The 21451-nt window shown below is 46.8% G+C and overlaps 1 protein-coding gene across 9 annotated transcripts in view; it reads right to left on the bottom strand.

Moving 5' to 3' along the window:
- The window catches only part of ANKIB1 (ankyrin repeat and IBR domain containing 1), a 199056-nt gene that overhangs the window by 24972 nt on the left and 152633 nt on the right, over positions 1 to 21451 (bottom strand). For all 9 annotated transcript variants that reach the window (XM_030550545.1, XM_030550547.1, XM_030550544.1 and 6 more), the window contains 5 exons: positions 20366 to 20454; positions 16674 to 16804; positions 4187 to 4321; positions 481 to 567; positions 318 to 384 (listed from right to left, as the gene is read on the bottom strand). In XM_030550545.1, the coding sequence (XP_030406405.1) occupies positions 318 to 384; positions 481 to 567; positions 4187 to 4321; positions 16674 to 16804; positions 20366 to 20454 (509 nt within the window). The remainder of the gene's footprint in view (positions 1 to 317; positions 385 to 480; positions 568 to 4186; positions 4322 to 16673; positions 16805 to 20365; positions 20455 to 21451) is intronic.

Raw genomic sequence — 21451 nt, 5'->3', positions numbered from 1 at the left:
TCTCCCACATATTTTAAATAAATACATGGAATCAGGTGTGGGGGGCCGTTACACACAAATACTGAAAGAGAATTGTAATCTCCTTAACAACAAAGGACTCAAACTCAAGTTAACATCAGATGAACTGAGGACTGAAAAAGGCTGAAAGTTCAAAGCCTGAAATGTACAGAAGTAGCAGTCTGAAATATCTCATTTCTTGTAGGCATCAATATAAGTAAAGAAAAAATCTGAAGAACAAAATTGCTCTTTTAGTGTAAAGAGACATTTGACTTCAGACCGCCATTATAAATCAGTAAATACTAACAAACACTACTTACTTCCACTGAGAGCTCTACTCAACTGCTCCATCTTCTCTTTGGCAGTTTTTAGAAGGCGCTGTTCTAACTAAAAAAAAGGACATAAATAAAATACAACAAATTCATCTAATTTCCGGACTGATAAAATGGGGAAAATATTTACTAGAAACTGTTTGGACCATACCTGATAGCTGAGCTCATGGTTCTTAAACCTCGTGTAATAATGCATAAACCTATCAAGCTCTTGAAATCGTCTATGTTTCTTTTCAGCCTAGAAAATAAGAAATCAAGCATGAGTCATCCATTTAGACATATTATTTTACAATCATCAGCAAATTCAAAAGTATAGTGAGCTGTTCAGCAGGGAACATTAGACATTATACACAAATACCATGGTAATGGGTACTGTTTAAGATGTACTCCTGGAGGAATTCTGTGCTAAAAAAATTAAAAAAATCTGCAGAGTATGTTAAAATTCTGCCAATTTTATTTGTCAAAATAACACTACATAATCACACCAATTTCGGTTATTTTGGTAATTTATTTCATAATACCTGTCAGCAAGCTTGTCTGTAACAATGCAGACACACAAACAACAAATTCTCCCAGGCGTACAGAGTTAAAGAAACCCCTATGACAACCCAGTTCTTGTTTCAGCCCCTCCTTCCTCCCACCTTAAAACCAGCCATGGGGCCAGACCCCAGCCAATACACCTGAAGCCTAGCGGCAGGGGCCCACAGTTCAGACACCTGCCCCCCAAGAGCCAAGCTGCAGGGGCCCCTTAGCCTAGACACCCACCCCCTCCGGCCCCCGAGTCCAGTCGCAGGCCCCCCCAGCCCAGACACCAGCCCCCCTTCATCCCCAAACCTCAGCTACAGAGTTCCCAAAGCCCAGACCCCATCCCGCTGCCCCCAGAGTCCAGCCTTGCCCCCTCGCCCAAACCCCCTTCCTTCCCAGAGATCCAGAGGGAAAAACAGCCTGATGCTTGATCCCAGGCTTGTGTGGAGTTTCCTGCATGTCGCTATCTCCTTCCCTTAGGCCTGATCTACACTACGCGTTTAAACCGAATTTAGCAGGGTTAAACCGATTTAACCCTGCACCCGTCCACACAACGAGGCCCTTTATATCGATATAAAGGGCTCTTTAAACCGGTTTCTGAAATCCTCCCCAACGAGAGAAGTAGCGCTGAAATCGGTATTGCCATGTCGGATTAGGGTTAGTGTGGACGCAAATCGATGGTATTGGCCTCCGGGCAGTATCCCACAGTGCACCACTGTGACTGCTCTGGAAAGCAATCTGAACTTGGATGCACTGGCCAGGTAGACAGGAAAAGCCCCGCAAACTTTTGAATTTCATTTCCTGTTTTCCCAGCGTGGAGCTCTGATCAGCACGGGTGGCAATGCAGTCCCAAATCCAAAAAGAGCACCAGCATGGACGGTATGGGAGATATTGGATCTGATCGCTGTATGGGGAGACAAATCTGTTCTATCAGAGCTCCGTTACAGAAGACGAAATGCCAAAGCATTTGAAAAAAATCTCCAGGGTATGATACAGAGTCCACAGCACAGTGCTGTGTGACAAGCGTAACGGAAAGCCAAAGAATCAAATGGATGCTCATGAAGGGAGGGAGGGGGGACTGAGGCCTCGAACTATCGCACAGTCCCTGCAGTCTCCAAAAAGTATTTGCATTCTTGGCTGAGCTCCCAATGCCTGTAGGGTCGAACACATTGTCCGGGGTGGTTCAGGGTATATCTCGTCAATTTACCCCTCCTTTCCCCCCCATGAAAGAAAAGGGAAAAAAATAGTTTCTTGACTTTTTTCAATGTCACCGTATGTGTACTGCATGCTGCTGGTAGACACGGTGCTGCGGCACTGAACAGCAGCATCCGCTCCCCTCCCTTCCCCGGTGGCAGATGGTACAGTGCAGAATGACTGGTAGCCATCCTTGTCATCATCCCGTGAGTGCTCCTGGCTGGCCTCAGGTGAGGTCAGCCGGGGGCGCCTGGGTAAAAATAGGAATGACTCCCGGTCATTCCCGGCAGATGGTACAGAACGACTGGTAACCGTCTTCATCAAAGCAACTGGGGGCTGAGCTCTATCAGCCCCCCCTTTCATGTCTAAAGAATAGATTCTGTACTGCCTGGACTATCATAGCAGCGGGATGCTGGGCTCCTTTCCCCACCACCGTTTAATGTCCTGCCTGGACTATCATAGCACTGAGAGGCTGCCTCCCCCTCATTTTATCTCACTAAAAAGTCAGTGTTTCTTATTCCTGAATTCTTTATTACTTCATCACACAAATGGGGGGACACTGCAACGGTAGCCCAGGAGGGTTGAGGGAGGAGGGAAGCAACGAGGGGGGTTGTTGCAGGGACACCCCCTAGAATGGCATGCAGCTCATCATTTCTGCAGGATCTGACACGGAGCTGCTGTGCTCTCTGGTACACTGTAGTACACTTGCCCCATATTCTAGGCAGGACTGACTCTATTTTAAGATAAAACATAAAGGAGGGAATGACCTGGGGAATCATTCCCATTTTTGTCTTTGCGCCCCCAGCCGACCTCAGTGAAGGTCAGCCAGGAGCACCCATGACAACAGCAGACGGTACAGAACGACTGATAACCGTCATCTCATCGCCAATTTACAATGGCACAGCAGACGGTACAGAATGACTGATAACTGTCTCCGCTACCTTGCAAGGCAAATGAATGCTGCTGTGTAGCACTGCAGTACCGCTTCTGTCAGCAGCATCCAGTACACATATGCTGACAGTGACAAAACACAAAACCGGCTCCATGGTTGCCATGCTATGGTGTCTGCCAGGGCAATCCAGGGAAAAAGGGTGCAAAATGATTGTCTGCCGTTGCTTTCACGGAGGAAGGAATGAGTGATGACATTTATCCAGAATCACCCGCGACACTGTTTTTGCACCATCATGCACTGGGATCTCAACCCAGAATTCCAGTGGGTGAGGGAGACTGCAGGAACTATGGGATAGCTACCCACAGTGCAACGCTCCAGAAATTGACGCTAGTCTCAGTACATGGATGCACACCGCCGAATTATTGTGCTTTGTGTGGCCGCGTGCACTCGACTTTATACAATCTGTTTTACAAAACCGGTTTATGTAAAATTGGAATAATCTTGTAGTGTAGACGTACCCTTAGAGTGTGTAGGGAACTGCAGCTGCTGGGAAATGCTCCAGTTCCCTCCCCCTTCCCCAAGCAGTGTCTTCTATGTGCAAACTGGACTCTGCCGGGTCCAGTGGCCCCTAGTGGTGACCAACACCACTGCAGTCCATTTCTGTGGAGGAAAGGAAATTCTGCACGCACATTAATTTTTGGAAAAATTCTGGATTATGCAGTGGTGCAGAATTCCCCTAGGAGTAGTCTAAGGCAGACAGAAAGGTAATGTTTTGATATCAGAAGTCTGACAGATACAGCCATCAGAACTGAGGAATTGAGATTTTGTGCCTATAGAGCAACCTTTAAACAGTGGACCTCAAAATACATTACAAACATTAATTACACCAAATGACGCTTCTCTGAGGCACAGGGGTAATTACAGGACTACTACACTGATTGCACAGAATGGTAATCATGGTAGAGAGAGATGAAGTGACTTTCCCAACATCACATGGTGGGTTAGTAGCAGAACCGAGAACCCAGTTGTCTGTGTTCCTAGTATAACAAAAGCCTGACAGTATTTTGCTCCTATTACCTCAATATGATATTTAGAGTTATAATTCACTTTTGTTCCACTGAGGACCTTGGATGGGGAAAATTAAACTCTTAATAAATTATTCTCAGGGATACCAATTCAGAACCTTAGGCAAGACAGAAAATTACAGCCTAAGTATTTTATTGGAGCCAATAGTTTAATCTCCTACCTCCACTGTCATTTCCTTGGACTGTTCCTCTACATGCTGAATAATTTCATAGCGCGTGCACCTGTAATAGCCTCCAGTAGAAGAGCTGTGCTTCTTCCATTCTTCTAGGCAAATCCAGCAAAAGTCATATTTGCACTTCAGAAGAAGAAGAAAACAAAACTCATATCTGCATCCAACCATTGTTATAGATTTCCAGTACTGCATCACTATTCCGCCACAACCAACTGAAGCGACAGAATTCACAGGAATAGTACATTCCCACATATGTTTATATGTCAAAAGAAAATGCCCAAGGACCCTCCTAGCAGATGTATTCTAAGCTGCTGTATATGTTGTAATAGGTTTATGGTGCCTTATAAAAGTACAGTTTGATGCTTAGACATAGGGCAGGAGTGCTTTGCATGCTATAAATGAAGTCTGGGGTGGGTGCACAGAACAAGATGTTGAGTAGAGCTGGATTGGACTATATCAACATAAGTTTCTGTTGAAAAATATCAGTGTCAAAAACTGAAACTGTTTGTGAGGCAGAGTCAGTTTGATTTTTTTTTTTTTTTTAACTCAAAGGTTTTGGAAAAAGTTTTGAACTTGTCAAAGATAATAAGCTAATCACAGAAAAAGCTGCAGAATGGAGGGAGAGGTTTGGCTAAAGGCTCTCCTTGCTCTGCTACAGCAGCTTTGTGGGAGGGGCTGGGTAGCTGTCTCATGGTCAACACTCAGGGCTGTAAGCATAGGCTCCAGCAGCTGGATAAGGGGCTCTTCCCTGGCCCTTTGATATTCTCCTTTAACCTACACTCCTGCCACATGTGGGTGTGTAGGAAGGAGCCATCATTCTTGGGGCTACTACCTGTCCCAAGGGGCGATTTTGCAGCTGAGGTGCTGCTGCTTCTTGGGAGTTTTTCTGCTTGAGGAGGGCGGCCATAGAAAAATGTACCCTAGCCTTAGCACTTGACAGGCCCCTGAATCTCTGCTTAGCAGTCACAAATCTCCATCCAGGGGAGGTACAGGAGACACAACATCTGGCCTTCTTAGCTTTCTTCACCAGGCTGAACTCCGCATGGGTGAGGAAGGGCATGAAGAGTCCCAGTGACGCTGAAGAGAAAGGGAATCCCCCTGTGCTGATAAAAGTAGACCAAGACAGCCAGTGACTTTAAGCCTGTTCTTCCTCCTCCTTTTCAAATTTGTTTTGCAGCAAGGAGGAGATGGTCTGCCTGCCTGAAGCTGAAGAGACAGATGAAAAACTGGTGGTTCCTCAGAGGTGGAGCCACACATCCCAGGCCTCTAATTGACAAGTCTGGTCTGTCTCCAGGGCTGCACAGAGCAGAGACTCAATGTCATTGATCTGTTCTCATTATGAATAAGAAAGATGATTGATCTTAACTAAGGCCCAGATGTTCAGAAGAGTTTAGGTGCTTAACTCCCATTGAAATCATGGAAGTCAGTCTAAGTCCTATGAAACTAAAGAAGGTATTTAAGTTGGTGACTTAAAAGAAGCCATTCAAGCAGTGGTCAAGACATGCAAATTAATAAGATTAACAATCTTCAATTCAAATTAAATTAAAATACCATAACTTCTTTCTATTTATCAATATTTGCTTATGTCTCCTTTCCAGGAACACATAGTCTAAACAATCTGGAGTTTAACAGAAAAAGTTGTTAATACTTAATTATAATAGAAATTCAATATTGCATTAAAATTAGTACAAGGACAAGTTAAGTCTAATCCCTTGGCAGTGCTTTGGCAAACTCCATCTCACCAGTGATGCTGAATTCTCGATGGTGTGACGACGTTGCAGAAGCAGTGGTGGCTGAAAGGTAGCTTCCTCTTGATCCTGTGTTGTGGTTTTATTGTTCTTAGCTGTCTTGTTACTTTTTGTTTGCTTGTAGAGATGAAATGAAGTGACTAAACTAAGATGAGTGCTGAGAGCTAGAGTGTAACTGAGCAAGTGTGTGTAACAGTACATAAGGGTAAGGGTATAAGCATAAGAGATTGTGTTTCAGTTTAAAGAAATGTATATACTTCTTTTCCCATGGCCTCGCTGAAAGTGGAAGACAGACCTCTTTCAGGGGAATAGCTGGATTTAAATATCAGCTGCTGTCACCTTTCATTGGCTCAACATCTTTATTGGATTGTGCTGCTACCATCTTCAGCTCGTGAATATTCAATCTGCTATTGCATATGCAGCAGAGTTGTTATTCTTCAGCTTTACGGGTGTACTGATTTTTGATATTTAAAGTTTTAACTCTCTCTTTTAATCAATTTATTTTCTGAGCTATCCCTTTAGATCCATCAGTATTTAATAGGAGCAGAAATTATGTTTCAAATGAATCTAAATACACCTCCGCCTCAATATAACGTGACCCAATATAACACAAATGCAGATATAACGTGGTAAAGTAGTGCTTCTTGGAGGGGGCGGGGGGGAGGCAGGGCTGCGCACTCCGGCGGATCAAAGCAAGTGTGATATAATGCAGTTTTACCTATAACATGGTAAGATTTTTTGGCTCCCGAGGACAGCGTTATATCGGGGTAGAGGTGTACTCCTATTTCCTAAATAAAAGCTCTTGAAATAGTCAGGTCTTAAAATAGTCTTCAGGCCTTTCAGATCTTAAAATAGCCTTTTTAAATGTAAACTTTGAGCTCTTAAAATAGTCTTTTTAAATATAAAAGATTCTTAAAGAGAATAATTAAATGTAAATGATCAAAGAAAGTATTGTCTTTTCTTTGTACCATCCTTGGAAAGATTCTTCTTGTTTTTCTAAGCTTGATAAGGAGCTGCTTACACATTGCCAGATAACTAACTGATTTCCCAATTAATATAAATACTTTCTATACTCAAATGACTTCTTACATTAGTAACCAGTTATAGCATTAATGGCTTAGCTACATTTGTACATAAAAGACGGTTACTTACCTTTGTAACTGTTGTTCTTCGAGATGTGTTGCTCATATCCATTCCAGGTAGGTGTGTGCGCGCCGCGTGCACGTTCGTCGGAGAAACTTTTACCCTAGCAACCCAGGCGGGTCGGCTGGGCACCCCCTGGAGTGGCACCTCTATGGCGCCCAATATATATCCCAGCCGACCCGGCCACCCTTCAGTTCCTTCTTGCCGGCTACTCCGACAGTGGGGAAGGAGGGTGGGTTTGGAATGGATATGAGCAACACATCTCGAAGAACAACAGTTACAAAGGTAAGTAACCGTCTTTTCTTCTTCGAGTGATTGCTCATATGCATTCGAGGTAGGTGATTCCCAAGCCTTACCTAGGCGGTGCGGTCGGAGCGAGATGTGGCGGTATTTAAGACTGCTACGCCGAAGGCCGCATCCTCTCTTGATTGTCTGATCAGCGCATAGTGTGCGGCGAATGTGTGGACCGATGACCAAGTTGCAGCACGGCATATCTCCTGTATAGGCACGTGCGCAAGGAAGGCTGCCGACGTCGCCTGAGCTCTCGTGGAATGAGCCGTGAGATGGCCAGAGGGGGCGTGAGCTAAGTCGTAGCATGCGCGAATGCATGCAGTTACCCAGGAGGAAATCCTCTGTGAGGATATAGGCTGCCCTCTCATTCGTTCCGCGATCGCCACAAACAGTTGAGGGGACTTCCGAAATGGCTTTGTTCTCTCGATGTAGAAAGCAAGCGCTCTACGTACATCTAAGGAGTGCAGCTGTTGCTCCCGCCGAGAAGAGTGTGGTTTCGGGAAGAAGACAGGGAGGAAGATGTCCTGGTTGGTATGGAAGGTGGAAACAACCTTAGGGAGGAACGCCGGGTGGGGTCGCAGGTGCACCTTGTCCTTATGGAAGACGGTGTAGGGTGGGTCCACTGTGAGAGCTCTCAGCTCTGAAACCCGTCTGGCCGATGTAATATCCACCAGAAAGGCCGTCTTCCATGACAGGTACGTGAGCGAGCAAGTCGCCAGTGGCTCGAATGGTGGGAGCGTGAGCCTGTTCAGGACCAAGTTAAGGTCCCAGGTAGGGGCAGGGCGGCGTAGGGGGGGGTATAGACGCTCCAGGCCCTTAAGAAATCTGGCGACTAAGGGATGGGAGAATACAGAGCGGCCACCTTCCCCTGGCCGGAAGGCGGAGATGGCCGCTAAGTGTACCTTTAAGGAGGAAATTGCCAGGCCCTGCTGCTTAAGGTACCAGAGGTAGTCCAGGACCGTGGACATTGGGGCCTGCGTAGGGTTCACCCCTTGAGAAGCGCACCAGCAAGAGAAACGCTTCCACTTGGCCCTGTACGTTGAGCGAGTGGAGGGCTTCCTGCTGTTAAGGAGTATATGCTGGACCGGTGCGGAGCAGCTAAGCTCCGCTGTGCTCAGCCATGCAGGAGCCACGCAGTGAGGTGTAGAGCTCGTAGATCCAGGTGGTGAAGTGCGCCGTGGTCCTGGGTAATCAGGTCTGGGTGGAGAGGAAGGGGAATCAGCGGGTCCACAGATAGGTCCAGTAAGGCAGTGAACCAGTGCTGTCTGGGCCACGCAGGTGCGATCAGGATCAGATGCGCTTTGTCCCTGCGCAGCTTCAACAGGACCTTGTGCACCAGAGGGAACGGAGGGAAGGCATACAGGAGATGGTGGGTCCACGGCAGGAGAAACGCGTCCGTGATCGACCCCAGAGCGAGACCTTGAAAGGAGCAAAACTCCTGGCACTTCCTGTTGGACTTGGTTGCGAAGAGGTCTATGCGGGGAAATCCCCACCTCTGGAAGATGGAATGGATGACATCCGGTCTGATCGACCATTCGTGGCAGAGGAAGGATCGACTGAGGTCGTCCGCCAGCGTGTTCTCGACCCCAGGGAGGAAGGATGCCACCAGGTCTATCGACTGGGCTATATAGAAGTCCCAGAGTCGAATGGCCTCCTGACATAGGGGAGACGAACGGGTTCCCCCCTGTTTGTTGATATAATACATGGCCGTTGTGTTGTCTGTAAGTACGGAAACGCAACGGCCTTGTAGGTGTCGTTGAAACGCCTGGCAGGCGAGGCAGACTGCCCTCAGCTCCCGGACATTTATGTGGAGTGACAGCTCGTGGGACGACCAGAGGCCCTGGGTGCGCAGGTCCCCTAAGTGGGCTCCCCACCCCAGGGATGACGCATCGGTTGTTAGAGTTACCGATGGCTGCTGTGGATGGAACGGCATGCCCGCACATATTAGAGATGGGGTCAGCCACCAGTCGAGGGAGCGGAGAGGATCGGGGGGGACCGTCAGCAATACATCCGGGTGGTCCCTACTCGGTCGGAATACTGAATGAAGCCACGTTTGGAGGGGCCTCATTCTGAGCCTGGCATGCCTTGTCACGTAAGTGCAAGAGGCCATATGGCTGAGCAGTGTGAGGCAGGTTCGAGCCGAGGTGAGTGGGAAGGCTTGCAAGCTCCGGATGATCACACCGATCGCCTGGAAGCGAGGTTGAGGTAAGAAGGCCCTGGCTTGAGTTGAGTCCAGGGTCGCGCCTATGAAGTCCAACCTCTGTGTGGGTACCAGGCTGGACTTCTCGGCATTGATAAGCAGGCCCAGCTGGGAAAAAAGGTCCATAACGGCCTCGACATGCCGTTGCACCTGCGACTGAGAGGACCCTTTCAGGAGCCAGTCGTCGAGGTATGGGAAGACGTGGATTTTCCGCCGACGGAGGTGGGCAGCTACGACGGCCATGCACTTGGTGAACACCCTCGGGGCTGTAGAGAGGCCGAAGGGTAGAACTGCGAACTGGAAGTGCTGATGTCTGACCGTGAAGCGGAGGTACTTCCTGTGCGGTGGAAAGATGGCAATATGGAAGTACGCGTCCTTCATGTCGAGGGCGGCGTACCAGTCTCCAGGATCCAGGGATGGGATAATGGTTCCCAGGGAGATCATGCGGAACTTCAACTTGAGCATCCACTTGTTGAGGCCCCATAGGTCTAGGATGGACCTGAGACCTCCCTTGGATTTGGGAATCAGAAAATAACGGGAATAGAATCCCTTGCCTCTCTCGGCTATCGGTACTTCCTCTATAGCCCCCGCCGTCAGGAGGGAGCGAACCTCCTGTAGGAGGGTTTGCTCGTGAGAGGGGTCCCTGAAGAGGGACCGGAAAGGGGGGCGCGAAGGGGGTAAAGAAGCAAATTGCAGATGGTATCCATGCTTCACTGTGCGTAACACCCAACGGTCTGACGTTAATTGGGACCACGCCGGGAGGAAGTGGGAGAGGCGGTTGGGGAAGGTAGGGGAAGGATCCTGCGTTGAGACTGGTAAGCCGTCCCCGGGCGCACCTTCAAAAACCGGACTTGGGGCCTGGCTGTGCCTTGGAAAGCCTTTGGTTCTGGCCTCCCTGGGCGCTGGGTTGGCGTCTGCGTCCTCCCTGGCCACGCCATCTATTGAGGTCCTGCCTCTGACGGGGTGGGAAGTATGGGCGCCGTGCTTGGGGCCTGAAGGGTCTACGCTGGGTGGAAGGGGTATGCATCCCCAGCGAGCGAATAATGACTCGATTGTCTTTTAAATTTTGTAGTTTGGAGTCCGTCTTCTCCGAGAACAACCCTTTCCCGTCAAAGGGTAGGTCTTGGATTGTATACTGCAGTTCCGGGGGTAGTGTGGAGGCTTGAAGCTATGAGATGCGTCTCATGGTTATTCCGGACACCAGGGTTCTGGCTGCCGAGTCAGCCGCATCAAGGGAGGCCTGGAGGGAGGTCCTGGCCACCTTCTTACCCTCCTCCAGGAACGCGTTAAATTCCGGGCGTGAGTCCTGGGGAAGCAGTTTGGCGAACTTACCCACCTCCGTCCAGATGTTGTGGTTATAGCGTCCCAGCAGGGCCTGCTGGTTGGCCACCCGCAGTTGCAAAGCCCCCGCCTAGTATACCTTGCGCCCCATGAAGTCCATCCATTTTGCCTCCTTGGACTTGGGGGCCGGTGCCTGTTGGCCATGCCGTTCCCTGTCGTTAACCGACTGAGCCACCAGGGAGGAGGGTGGACATACAGGTACTCGTACCCCCGAGAGGGTACCATGTACTTCCTCTCCACTCCCTTAGCTGTTGGCGGGATGGAGGCTGGTGATTGCCAGAGGTTCTTGGCGGTGGACTGAATGGTCTTTATGAACGGGAAGGCTACCCGGGTAGGCACATCGGCCGAGAGGATGCTCACTACCGGGTCCTCCACCTCTGCGACCTCCTCCACCGGGAGGTTGATATTAAGGGCCACTCTACGGAGGAGGTCCTGATGGGCCCTGAGGTCTATCGGTGGAGGTCCCGATGCCGATGACCCAGCCACTGCCTCATCTGGCGAGGAGGAAGAGGAGGATACCCCGGGGATGAGGGTATCCGGTACGGTCTCTTGCTCATGACCTGGTTCCTGTTCTTGGTGTCCCGGGGAGTGCGTGGGTGACTGTTTGTCTGACTCAACCACCGGGGGGCGGGAAACAGTGGCCTCTGGTACCCGATGCTCTGAGGCGGTGGGATGTGTCTGAGGCACGGGGGCACCCTGGGCCTGATGGTAAGCCCAGGGTGTCCAAAAACCCCACTGTTGGGCACCCGAGTCCTGTGGGCGGGGGTCTTGGAACACCCCCAGCGGTACTTCGGGGTCCTGGTCCCCATAGTAGCTGCCTGCCTGGGAGGATGCCGACGTGCCCCTTGATGGCCACGGTGGCGCTGCAAAAATCGGTGCTGAGGTACCGACCGACCTCACACCTCTGGAGGATGGTGACCGGTGCTGGTATCGGTGCTGAGATCGAGACCAGGACCTGCGACCGGCTCGGTGCTGGGAGGTCGACCGGGATCGCGAGCGCCATTGCCTGGATCTGCTCCTGGAGGTGCGGCGTCCACCTCGGTGCCAAGAGCTGGAGTGATGCCGGGAGTCTCGAGTTGACGCTCGGGACGTAGACCGGCGCCGGGAGCCCGACCGGTGCCTAGAGCGTGAGCAGTACCGGGGTGATCAGTGCCGGGAGCTCGACCGGTGCCGAGAGCGTGAGCGGTACCGGGGGGATCGGTGCCGGGAGCTCGACCGGTGCCGAGGTGATCGGCGCCGGGAGGTCGACCGGTGCCGGGATCGTGATCGACGTCGTGAGCCTGAGTGGCGCCTTGATGTCGAGCGACCACGGGACCGCGAGCTGGAGCGGTGCCGGCCTGCTACACTGACCGAAGCTGGTCTGATCAGGGTCGGTTTGCCCATAGAGCAGAGAACCCGCACTGGCGGTGCCGGGGGTAAGGGCATTGGCGCCTCGGTGATGGCAATTAGCTCTCTCGCCACGGCGAACGTTTCCGGGGTCGAGGGAGAGGCGAGCTCTACCACGGTGTGTACCGGGGAGCTGCCAGGTGCCAGACTTGACGGCCCTCGCAGGGTCGGAGTCAATGGTACCGGCTTGGGTGGTGCCGCGGCAGGTATCGGTGCCAGGCGATCCACCTTCTGCGCAGGATCTGACTGCGGGGCAGTTGATGGCGAGATGGTCTGCGCCTTCGCCGCCTTTGGCTTCGGGGAGAGGGAGCGGCTCTGGGCTGGTTTCGGTGCCGGCTTCTTGGTGACACTTGGTGCCGCGGTGCCCTTGCTCAGCGGCTGACTTGCGGTTGGTGCCAAGGGCCAAGGTGTCAGGGCCGCTTCCATGAGGAGCTGTCGCAATCTAATGTCCCGCTCCTTCTTGGTCCTGGGCTTGAAGGACTTACAGATAGTGCACTTGGCCGATAAGTGCGACTCCCCTAGGCATTTCAAGCAGGAGTCGTGGGGGTCTCCCACGGGCATGGGCTTGTGACAAGTCGAGCACTGCTTGAAGCCCGATGAGCCGGGCATGGGGTCCGGCTCCCGGTGCGGGGGAGGGGGGGGTACCCCGATCCCCTCGCTACTACTAATAACTATACTAACAACACTAGATAACTTACTAACTAACAACTATATATGTACAATAACAACTACAACTATTATATACAACGGTAGCGTAAAGAGCTGCTAGGGAGTGTGGAGGTCAGCGAAGCCGTGCTCCACAGTTCCAACAACCGACACGGGCGGTAAGAAGGAACTGAAGGGTGGCCGGGTCGGCTGGGATATATATTGGGCGCCATAGCGGCGCCACTCCAGGGGGCGCCCGGCCGACCCGCCTGGGTTGCTAGGGTAAAAGTTTCTCCGACGAATGTGCACGCGGCACGCACACACCTACCTGGAATGCATATGAGCAATCACTCGAAGAAGAAAATATTTTACTTTTCATATAATGGCATCAGGCAGTTATTATATGAAGGCCCGCATTTAGATATACAATATTTGCAAATATACATGTCAAAATAAACTTATACCATGTTAAGCATTTGAGGGACAACAAAGGTTTTCACCTTTGAGTAGAAACATGAGTTAGAAGTAACCAATATCTTCCATAAAACATTTCCCAACCATAAATGAGTCTTCTTGGTTGCTTGCCTTTTGAGCAAATGGTTCCTAGATTTACAACCTACTATTTGTTGTACATTCACAATTTGCAATTAAAGACACTTATCAAATACTCTATACAAAGTTAAAATCCCAATTACTAAAATTTATATACATCTTCCAAAGGATAACGTAAAAAGAAAATAGTACAGAATGTTAAAACAAAATAGAAGCTATAAAGCTGCATACAAGAGTCTGTGTGAACACAAATGAAGGTAATAAATATAGTTTAACAGGCAAGGTGGTGTCATCCTCTTTGACACTTTGTTCTCACTGTTTGACGGAATGCAGACGACATTTCCTATGAATTTCCTTAATTAGCTTGAGCATTTTATTATAAAATTAACCCCAAAACATAAGCATGTGAGCTATCATATTCTCCAAGCATCTTGTGTATGAAAATAAGTGTCCTAAAATTCAGTAACAGTGAAGCCAATTACACAATAACCTACAATTATAATAAATTATAATTTTTATTAATAACCTTTTTTGCATCAATACTGAGGTCTCTCCCCTATTATGTCCTTTACAAATCTTATGCTTCCCCACCTATTTGATATTAAGAAGAATGCTAGAAGACCTGGAGGAATACAGAAGAATAATCCTCAATTGACTTAGAGTAGATAAGGAATAAATGACAGCCAACAAAGAGACCGTCTGGTGAAAAACCAATGACTTCTCAAAATCATGGTCCAAAACATTTAGGACCCAATTCTGCACTTTGGGCTGTGAGGACATAAAATGGAGTGTGGCAGCAGTAGGGAGCCTGTTGTGACTTTCTAATACTCAACTGCAACTACTCTGGCAGAAATTAGAGCAGCAGGGAGATTAGTCTAACTTCCGCCGAAGGCCTAAAGTCCATGAGAGCATTTACGCAAGTGGATGAACAAGTATAAGGGAGCTCCACTCCACCATGCAGCCCAGCCCTGGAATAACCCTTCCCCTTCCTCTTATATAAGGGAGAGGGGAGGCTAGCACAGGAAGTAGTAGAGTTGCCTCTATCAGCTTTCTCTCGATGGAGAGTTCCCCTATATAAGGGGAATTCAACACCAGTTATCTCTGGCCATTTTAAAGCCACTTTGTGCTGCTTACAAGGTGTAAAGCATTCTTAGCAGACTGGAGAACCTGGCCCCTAGTTAGTATCTCAAATGCTGGTAGAACTGAAGTAGAGACACTAACTTATGTTTAATGGTGAAAGCCAATCAAGCAAGAAAGAAAAAGATAAATGATAAACATAGAATAAAAAATAAATGATAAACCAGTGAGGGCAAGGCAGGATCTGTTTCTGCTGGGAGCATAAACAACAAAATCCCTAAATATAGCAGAGGAAAAGTGAGGAGGAGTAGGTGATGGGCGCAGAAAGAAAAAGCCATCTGTATGGTATGAAGAGACAGACTCCTGGAAAAAGAGAACTGTTTTCTAACCCAAGGTATATTTTGATAGAAGACAACCTACCTACACAAATAAGCGTTTGAAACCTTAGTAGTGACATATCTCCTTCTTAATCTGAAAACCTGACATTATTAAATGGACATATTAGCTGCTCTTGCTACTTTCACATAAGCTATTGTGACAGGGTCAGGCCAGATGGCTACAGGAGAGTAGTGGAAGGTAGATACATTAGCCCCAGATTAAGCAGGTCCCTTTTCCCTAAGTAAGATAACAGGGAGTATTCCAGAACAATCAGGAACCCGTTAGAACCAATTAAGGCAAGCAGGCTAATTAGGACACCGGGAGCCAATTAGGAAGCTACTAGAATCAATTAAGGCAGGTAGGCTAATCAGCGCACCTGGTTAAAGAAGGAGCTCCCTTCAGTTAGGGAAAGGCACGTAAGGAGCTGGGAGCAAGAGGATGTGCTACTGGAGGACTGAGGAATATAAATGCAATCAGGAAGAAGGTCCTGCAGTGAGGACAAAGAAGGTGCTGGCGGGAGGTCATGGGGAAAGTGGCCCAGGGAGTTGTAGTTGTCACATAGCTGTTACAGGAGACACTGCAGACAACTGCGATCCACAGAGCCCTGGGTTGGAACCTGGAGTAAAGGGCGGGCCCAGGTCCTCCCCATTCCTCCAACTCCTTATTTGACACAAGAACCATTGACTTGGACTGTGAGTTATATCAGAGGGGAAGGTCTCTGGCCTGTCCCCTACCCACTAGGTGGGACAACAGAGACTGCAGGAATTGTTCTCCTCCCTTTGCGCCATACTGGCCAGTGATGAGGTTAGCTGACTGAATGGCAGGTTTGAACCAGTGGCAAAACTGCGGGCTGCCATGAATCTCTGAGGCAAGCAAATCTGCCAGAAAGTGTAGGACCCCCCAAGGTAGAGGAGGAACTTTGTCACACTATCCATTGACTAAAAAGCAAGTACTCTAACTTTCTGCTTTTAGTTCATTTGAAAAAAGAGTTGTCTGAGATGTATTATAATGTTACATAAAGAGGTTTCGACATAGAAAATATTGCTATGCAGAACCTATTTATTTTTATGAAGTACAGAAAATTAGATGCAAGTTTTCAGTCTATTGTTACCCCTGAAGTCTTTCTTGGAATTATTGCTCTCCTAGTTTCTCACTCCCATTGAATATCTATGTTTATATTTTTCCACCTTATTTTGACCTTTGTATTATTTCTGACCTTATTTTGATATTTTCAGCTCACCTTATTTCCCTTTGTATTATTTCTCTATCTTCATGAGTGTTCACAATGCCTCAAAATTTAGTATCTTCTGTAAATTAAATATGCTATTCACTTTCTCTTCTAGGTCATTAATGAAGAGTGGACAATGCAAAGATCTGTATACTTTTCCTCTAAGCCTTTCCTCCTATTTTATTCTTTGTTTACTGCTCATTTCTCTTTGTTTATTGTCCTTCAACCCATGTAACCAGTGTTCACTGCCAAGCCAAAATGGATCTTGTAAGTAAGATTTAATGAAATTGCATATCAAATACTCTGCTTATTTCTTAATATACTAGAGCTTCTTTCTATCTGCCAATGTTGCAATTTGATTTAGAAGTTCCACTAGAGCCCATGCCTGTGATTTCAGAGGCTTTGTATGCCTGCATTTACAAAATAGACATGTATATACAACTTGAGTTACACTTTCCACCATAAACAATATGAACTTCTTTATACCTTTGCACACTGCATGTGGTTGCAGCCCTCATTCTTCTGAATTGGAGATTTGCAGTTGGCGCACGGTTTGGAGTTAGTTAGTAACCATAGGCAGTTGGCAGCATCTTCATAAGCCTCACTAACTCCCACAACTTTAAGAAAAAAAAAAGTGAAAAAAAAAGAGAAAAGTTAAGATTATGTGCATATCAATTTTTGTAAAAAGTAGGTGAAGAAGTCTCCATGTTCCCCTAATTCTTGACAGTGCACATTAATTTCCTCATAAACCAACAGCATTTGGTACAAAGTAATGTCAGGCAAAAATTAAGATGATTTGACAAATACGACATAAGTCAAAGGTCACATCCACACCTCAATCAGCTAGGGAATGCATCTGTATATTTTATTATGCTTTACATTATAATTTATTAAATATACTTTAAGATGTTAACACAGTCCAAGACCCATGGTAGGAATTTAAAAAAATAATTGTTGATACTTACATTTTATATTAGTTTCTATGGATCACTCCAAATAAGTGTGTCTTGTGTTATTTTACATGAATTAATAAATGATGGTAATATTATTTGTAACACCTACAAGCCCTGGTCATGGATCAGGACCCCAGTGTACTAGGCATTGTATAAACACAGAACAAAAGACAGTCCCTGCCCCAAAAGTTTACAATCTAAATAGACTTATTCACCCTTCCTCCTCTCTCTCTCTCTCTCTCTTTAAAAAAACAAAAAACAAAAACAACAACACATAAGCATCAGCTGTTTCTATTTCTCTAAGATTTATGGAAATGACTTCTGGACATAGCATTAAGAGCCAAACCACGTACAATAGGTAATACAGACGCTGTCCCCGACTTATGCAAGCATTCACTTCTGGAACGCCTTGCGTAAGTCGAATGTTGCGTAAGTCGGAGATGTACACCCAAAAATTACGCACAAACCCCCCCTCTCTCCCTCCCCCAAAAAAACCAGCCAAAAAACAAAAAAAAGAACCCACTTACAAGACTTTTTCCATAAGTACAGGTTTGCATAACTCAGCTTTGCGTAACCCAGGGAGCATCTGTACTTTAGAAAATAAATACTCAGTCCTTTGGGACTTTTCTGGAGATTACAAGATTTCCTACCAAGTTCTAGAATACAATTTTGGGAGGTGGGGGGGAGGAAGTTTTTAATACATTTTGGCCTCATCCACACTGCCTGACTGAACTGTGTGACAGCAGTTTTAGCCAACAGCAGTTTTAAAGCATACTTAAAACCACTACAGGAAACACAATAAAAAGGTAAATTAGGCTAATGGGAGATATTTATTAAATTTGACTTTCTATTGTAAAGTAAAAAGAATCAGGAAATATCTCATAATAGTATGAAGAGGGAATCTGAAATTTTCAAAAATACCAAGCAAATTCTATTTTAAAATGCTTAGTTAATAACAATTGTTTTATAATAATAATTAGGATTTACATACCACATTATATGTTCTACATGCTATAGACACACGAAGGGCCTAATTCTGATCTAATTTAACATTGGTGTAGAATAGGAGGGGCAACAGAGTTACATCAATAAGCCAGCAAATCTGAATAAAGCTGTAAGCAATTAATCTAATTACACTGATAAAATTACCAATATTTTTAACATTACAAAGATTAAAGATTACTGACCTGTAACCAGAGCTCTTCAAGTGGCCTCTGCATATTCACATTCTTAGAATGTACTCATGGCGTAGCTAGAAATGGAACCTTCTAGCAGTACTGCACATTGGAATTCTTCTTCCTTGGAGTTAGAATTCCAATTCAGGCATTGGAGGATGTGCACAGATGCACAACCCATTTATAGCTTTGCTCTCTGAATGTACAGAGCCACAAGGGGAACAGAAAGGGGAAGAAGGTGCAAGAGCACTCCAACAGGCACTGCTACCAGAAGCTTCCTCTGGTCCTGATGGTACAGTGGGCACACCCCAGAGTGGGAATGTGCAGAGGGCCACTTGAAGAACTTACCTTTACAACAATTATGAAAGTCTTAGATTTCCAATTCATTCCAGTTGTAAGATGTATTTCCCATAAGCCAAACTGAAAGAATCAAATTGTGAAGGGGGCAGCTCTGTAGGTATGTGCATGCGCGCATGTGCCTATATTATATATATATAAATAACATCTTGTGATTTTTTTTTTTTTTAAAAGCTCTGCCATTGAAACAACTCAGAATATTTGGCATGGAAATAATCTTAAGTGAAAAGTGCTTTTGAATCTTCTAGCTAAAATATATCTATTGATCTACCTAGATCAGAGGTAGGCAAACTATGGCCCGCGCACCACATCTGGCATGCGGGACCCTCCTGCTTGGTCCGAGCCCTCGGTCTCTCCCCTGCTGTCCCCCTCCCCCACAGCTCACTGTGCCACTGGTGCAACACTCTGGGCGGCGGGGCTACAAGCTCCTGGGCCGGCGGGGCTGCAGAGCTGTGACCTGACCGGGTGCTCTGTGATGTGTGGTGGCATGGCTGGCTCCAACTAGGCGGCATGACTGCCTGTCCTGGTGCTCTGGGCAGTGCGGTTGTAGCGTCACCAGCCACTGGAGCTCCAGGTAGCACAGTAAGAGGGCAGGGGAGTTTGGGGTGGTGGTTCGGGGTGTGGATAAGAGTCAGGGCAGTCAGAGAGCGGGGAACATGGGGGCAGGAGTTCAAGGGAGGCAGTCAGGAAGGTGGGGGGTTGGATAGGGTGACGGGGGGCAGTCAGGGAGAAGGGGTGGTTGGATGGGGCAGAGGTCCCGGGGGGGGGGCAGTCAAGAATGAAGGGAGGGGTTGGATGGGGCACTGAGGAGCAGTCAGGGGCGGGGGTTCCTGGGGTGGTCAGGGGACAGGGAGCGGCGGGGGCGGGTGGATGGGGCAGGAGTCCTGGAGGGCTGTCAGGGGGGCAAGAAACATGTGGGGTCAGATAGGGGGCATTTGCTGGGCCATGCCTGGCTCTTTGGGACGGACCAGCCTCCCCTAACTGCCCCTCCATAGAATTTTGGAAACCTGATATGGCCCTCAGGCCAAAAAGTTTGCCCGCCCCCATCTAGATATAGATATGAAAAGTCTCTTTTCCCCTCTTGTGCTTTTACTCAAAACTGGCTGAAACTCCAATTTACCAAAATAATTCACCTTCTGCCACAGGTCAACTAAGGAAGACGTGCTAGCAAGGAAGCCACTGGATATGGGGACAGGTCACTGCATTTATATGTTGAACTGTTTTTTATGTGGGAGTTTGCTCAAGATATTAAGTGCAAACAATAAATAGTTCCCAGAAGAAAAGGCCTGAACAGACAGTGGGCGTGGCATTTTGTCCTTCCTGGCCTAGGGAGACAGGTAAGCTATTTACATGGACACTGTTGCTCCTCTTGTAAAACCAGTTTCTACTTTATGGTAAATTTACTGAATTAGGATTTTTTAAAAACATATATTTTAAGTAATTTTTTCCCCTGTGATGTTACCCAAAACAAATCTCTAATCTGTAGTGTTTGATTTAAAACATTAAAAAGGAAATTCTGAGTTAAAGAAAGGGGACAAAAACAGAATTATACAGTTTTCAGCACCTTTTTTTATTAGACAAATTCTACAGGACAAATTATCAAACCTGTCCCTCCCCACTTTCACACTGATTTCTTGACTACCATATAGTTCTTATTTAATGTTGTTAAAAACCCCACAAAAACAACTCTTACGTTCTTCTGGTTTCATTTCTGATATCTTCTGCAGCCAGTTCTTCCATGTTTGGCAGTCACAAGGTTCATGTGCTTCACCAAGACATTCCCTGAAAAATTAAGTCATAAATACAGTAGGTAATTGTTTAGATTAAATTCTACTTTGGTTCAAATTGAAAAATAATCAAGGCATATTAAAACTCAAATTAAGACAGGAAGATAAAGAAACCTACTCAATTACTCTCACTTTAAAACATTCTTACATTTGCTTACAACCCAAGGTGGACCTTCATGAAAATTAATCGGAGAATTTAAGTGAGGCAGCAAAGAAAAATGCTTCTTAATTATGATGGAGAATATCTGAAAAGCAGCTGGTATGTGCTGTTTTATGGGCTGACCAGTAACTAATCTATGCCCATATGAGATGGTCATACAGCTTTTGTACAATGGGTGAAATTGACCTCAGTTCAGATGGACTATGAAAGGCCTTTGTTATTCATATTAAAGTAGTATTCCAAAGGCCCCAATCAGCCTAATCAAACCCCAATCAGTTAGATACTGTACAAACATATAGTAAGACAAAGTCCCTGCTCCAAAAACCTTTTCGGCTAAGTATAAGCTCCTAGTTTAAGTGGAGTTTATGTGGTACGTAGGCCCGCTATAGCTGGGATGAATTTCACCCAGAATTACTTGTCCGTGTCCACTGATAATCATTAATCCTTAATAACACGGACAGTGCTTAAGTAAATCCCCCTTGCTTTCACACTCCCCTAAATGGAAAGGAGATAATATTGGACACACAAGGAGTTAACAGTGGGTCCCTCAAGATTTTCCAGATTTACTACTGCTAGTTTTCAGGACGGCAGTCAGTCTACAGCAGCAGATACATGGCTTCCAGACGGTGCTTGGGTGTAGATGTGTCAACACGGATTCCAGAATTGTCACGACTTGCTCTTTTACTGGAAATACAGCAAAACAGCTCGAGACATCTGCCACATGAAATACACAAATAGTTTATAAATGGCATATATTTCCACATGGACACCTGCTTTATCAAAGAAAATGCAAATTTTTTTTTGAGGATCAAATGGTAAACTACTTCCTGCA

Source organism: Gopherus evgoodei, chromosome 2 (genome assembly GCF_007399415.2).
Source record: "Gopherus evgoodei ecotype Sinaloan lineage chromosome 2, rGopEvg1_v1.p, whole genome shotgun sequence".
Classification (NCBI taxonomy): Eukaryota; Metazoa; Chordata; order Testudines; family Testudinidae; genus Gopherus; species Gopherus evgoodei.
The sequence above is the reverse complement of the archived record's forward strand: the minus strand, read 5'-3'. Positions and strand labels throughout refer to the sequence as shown.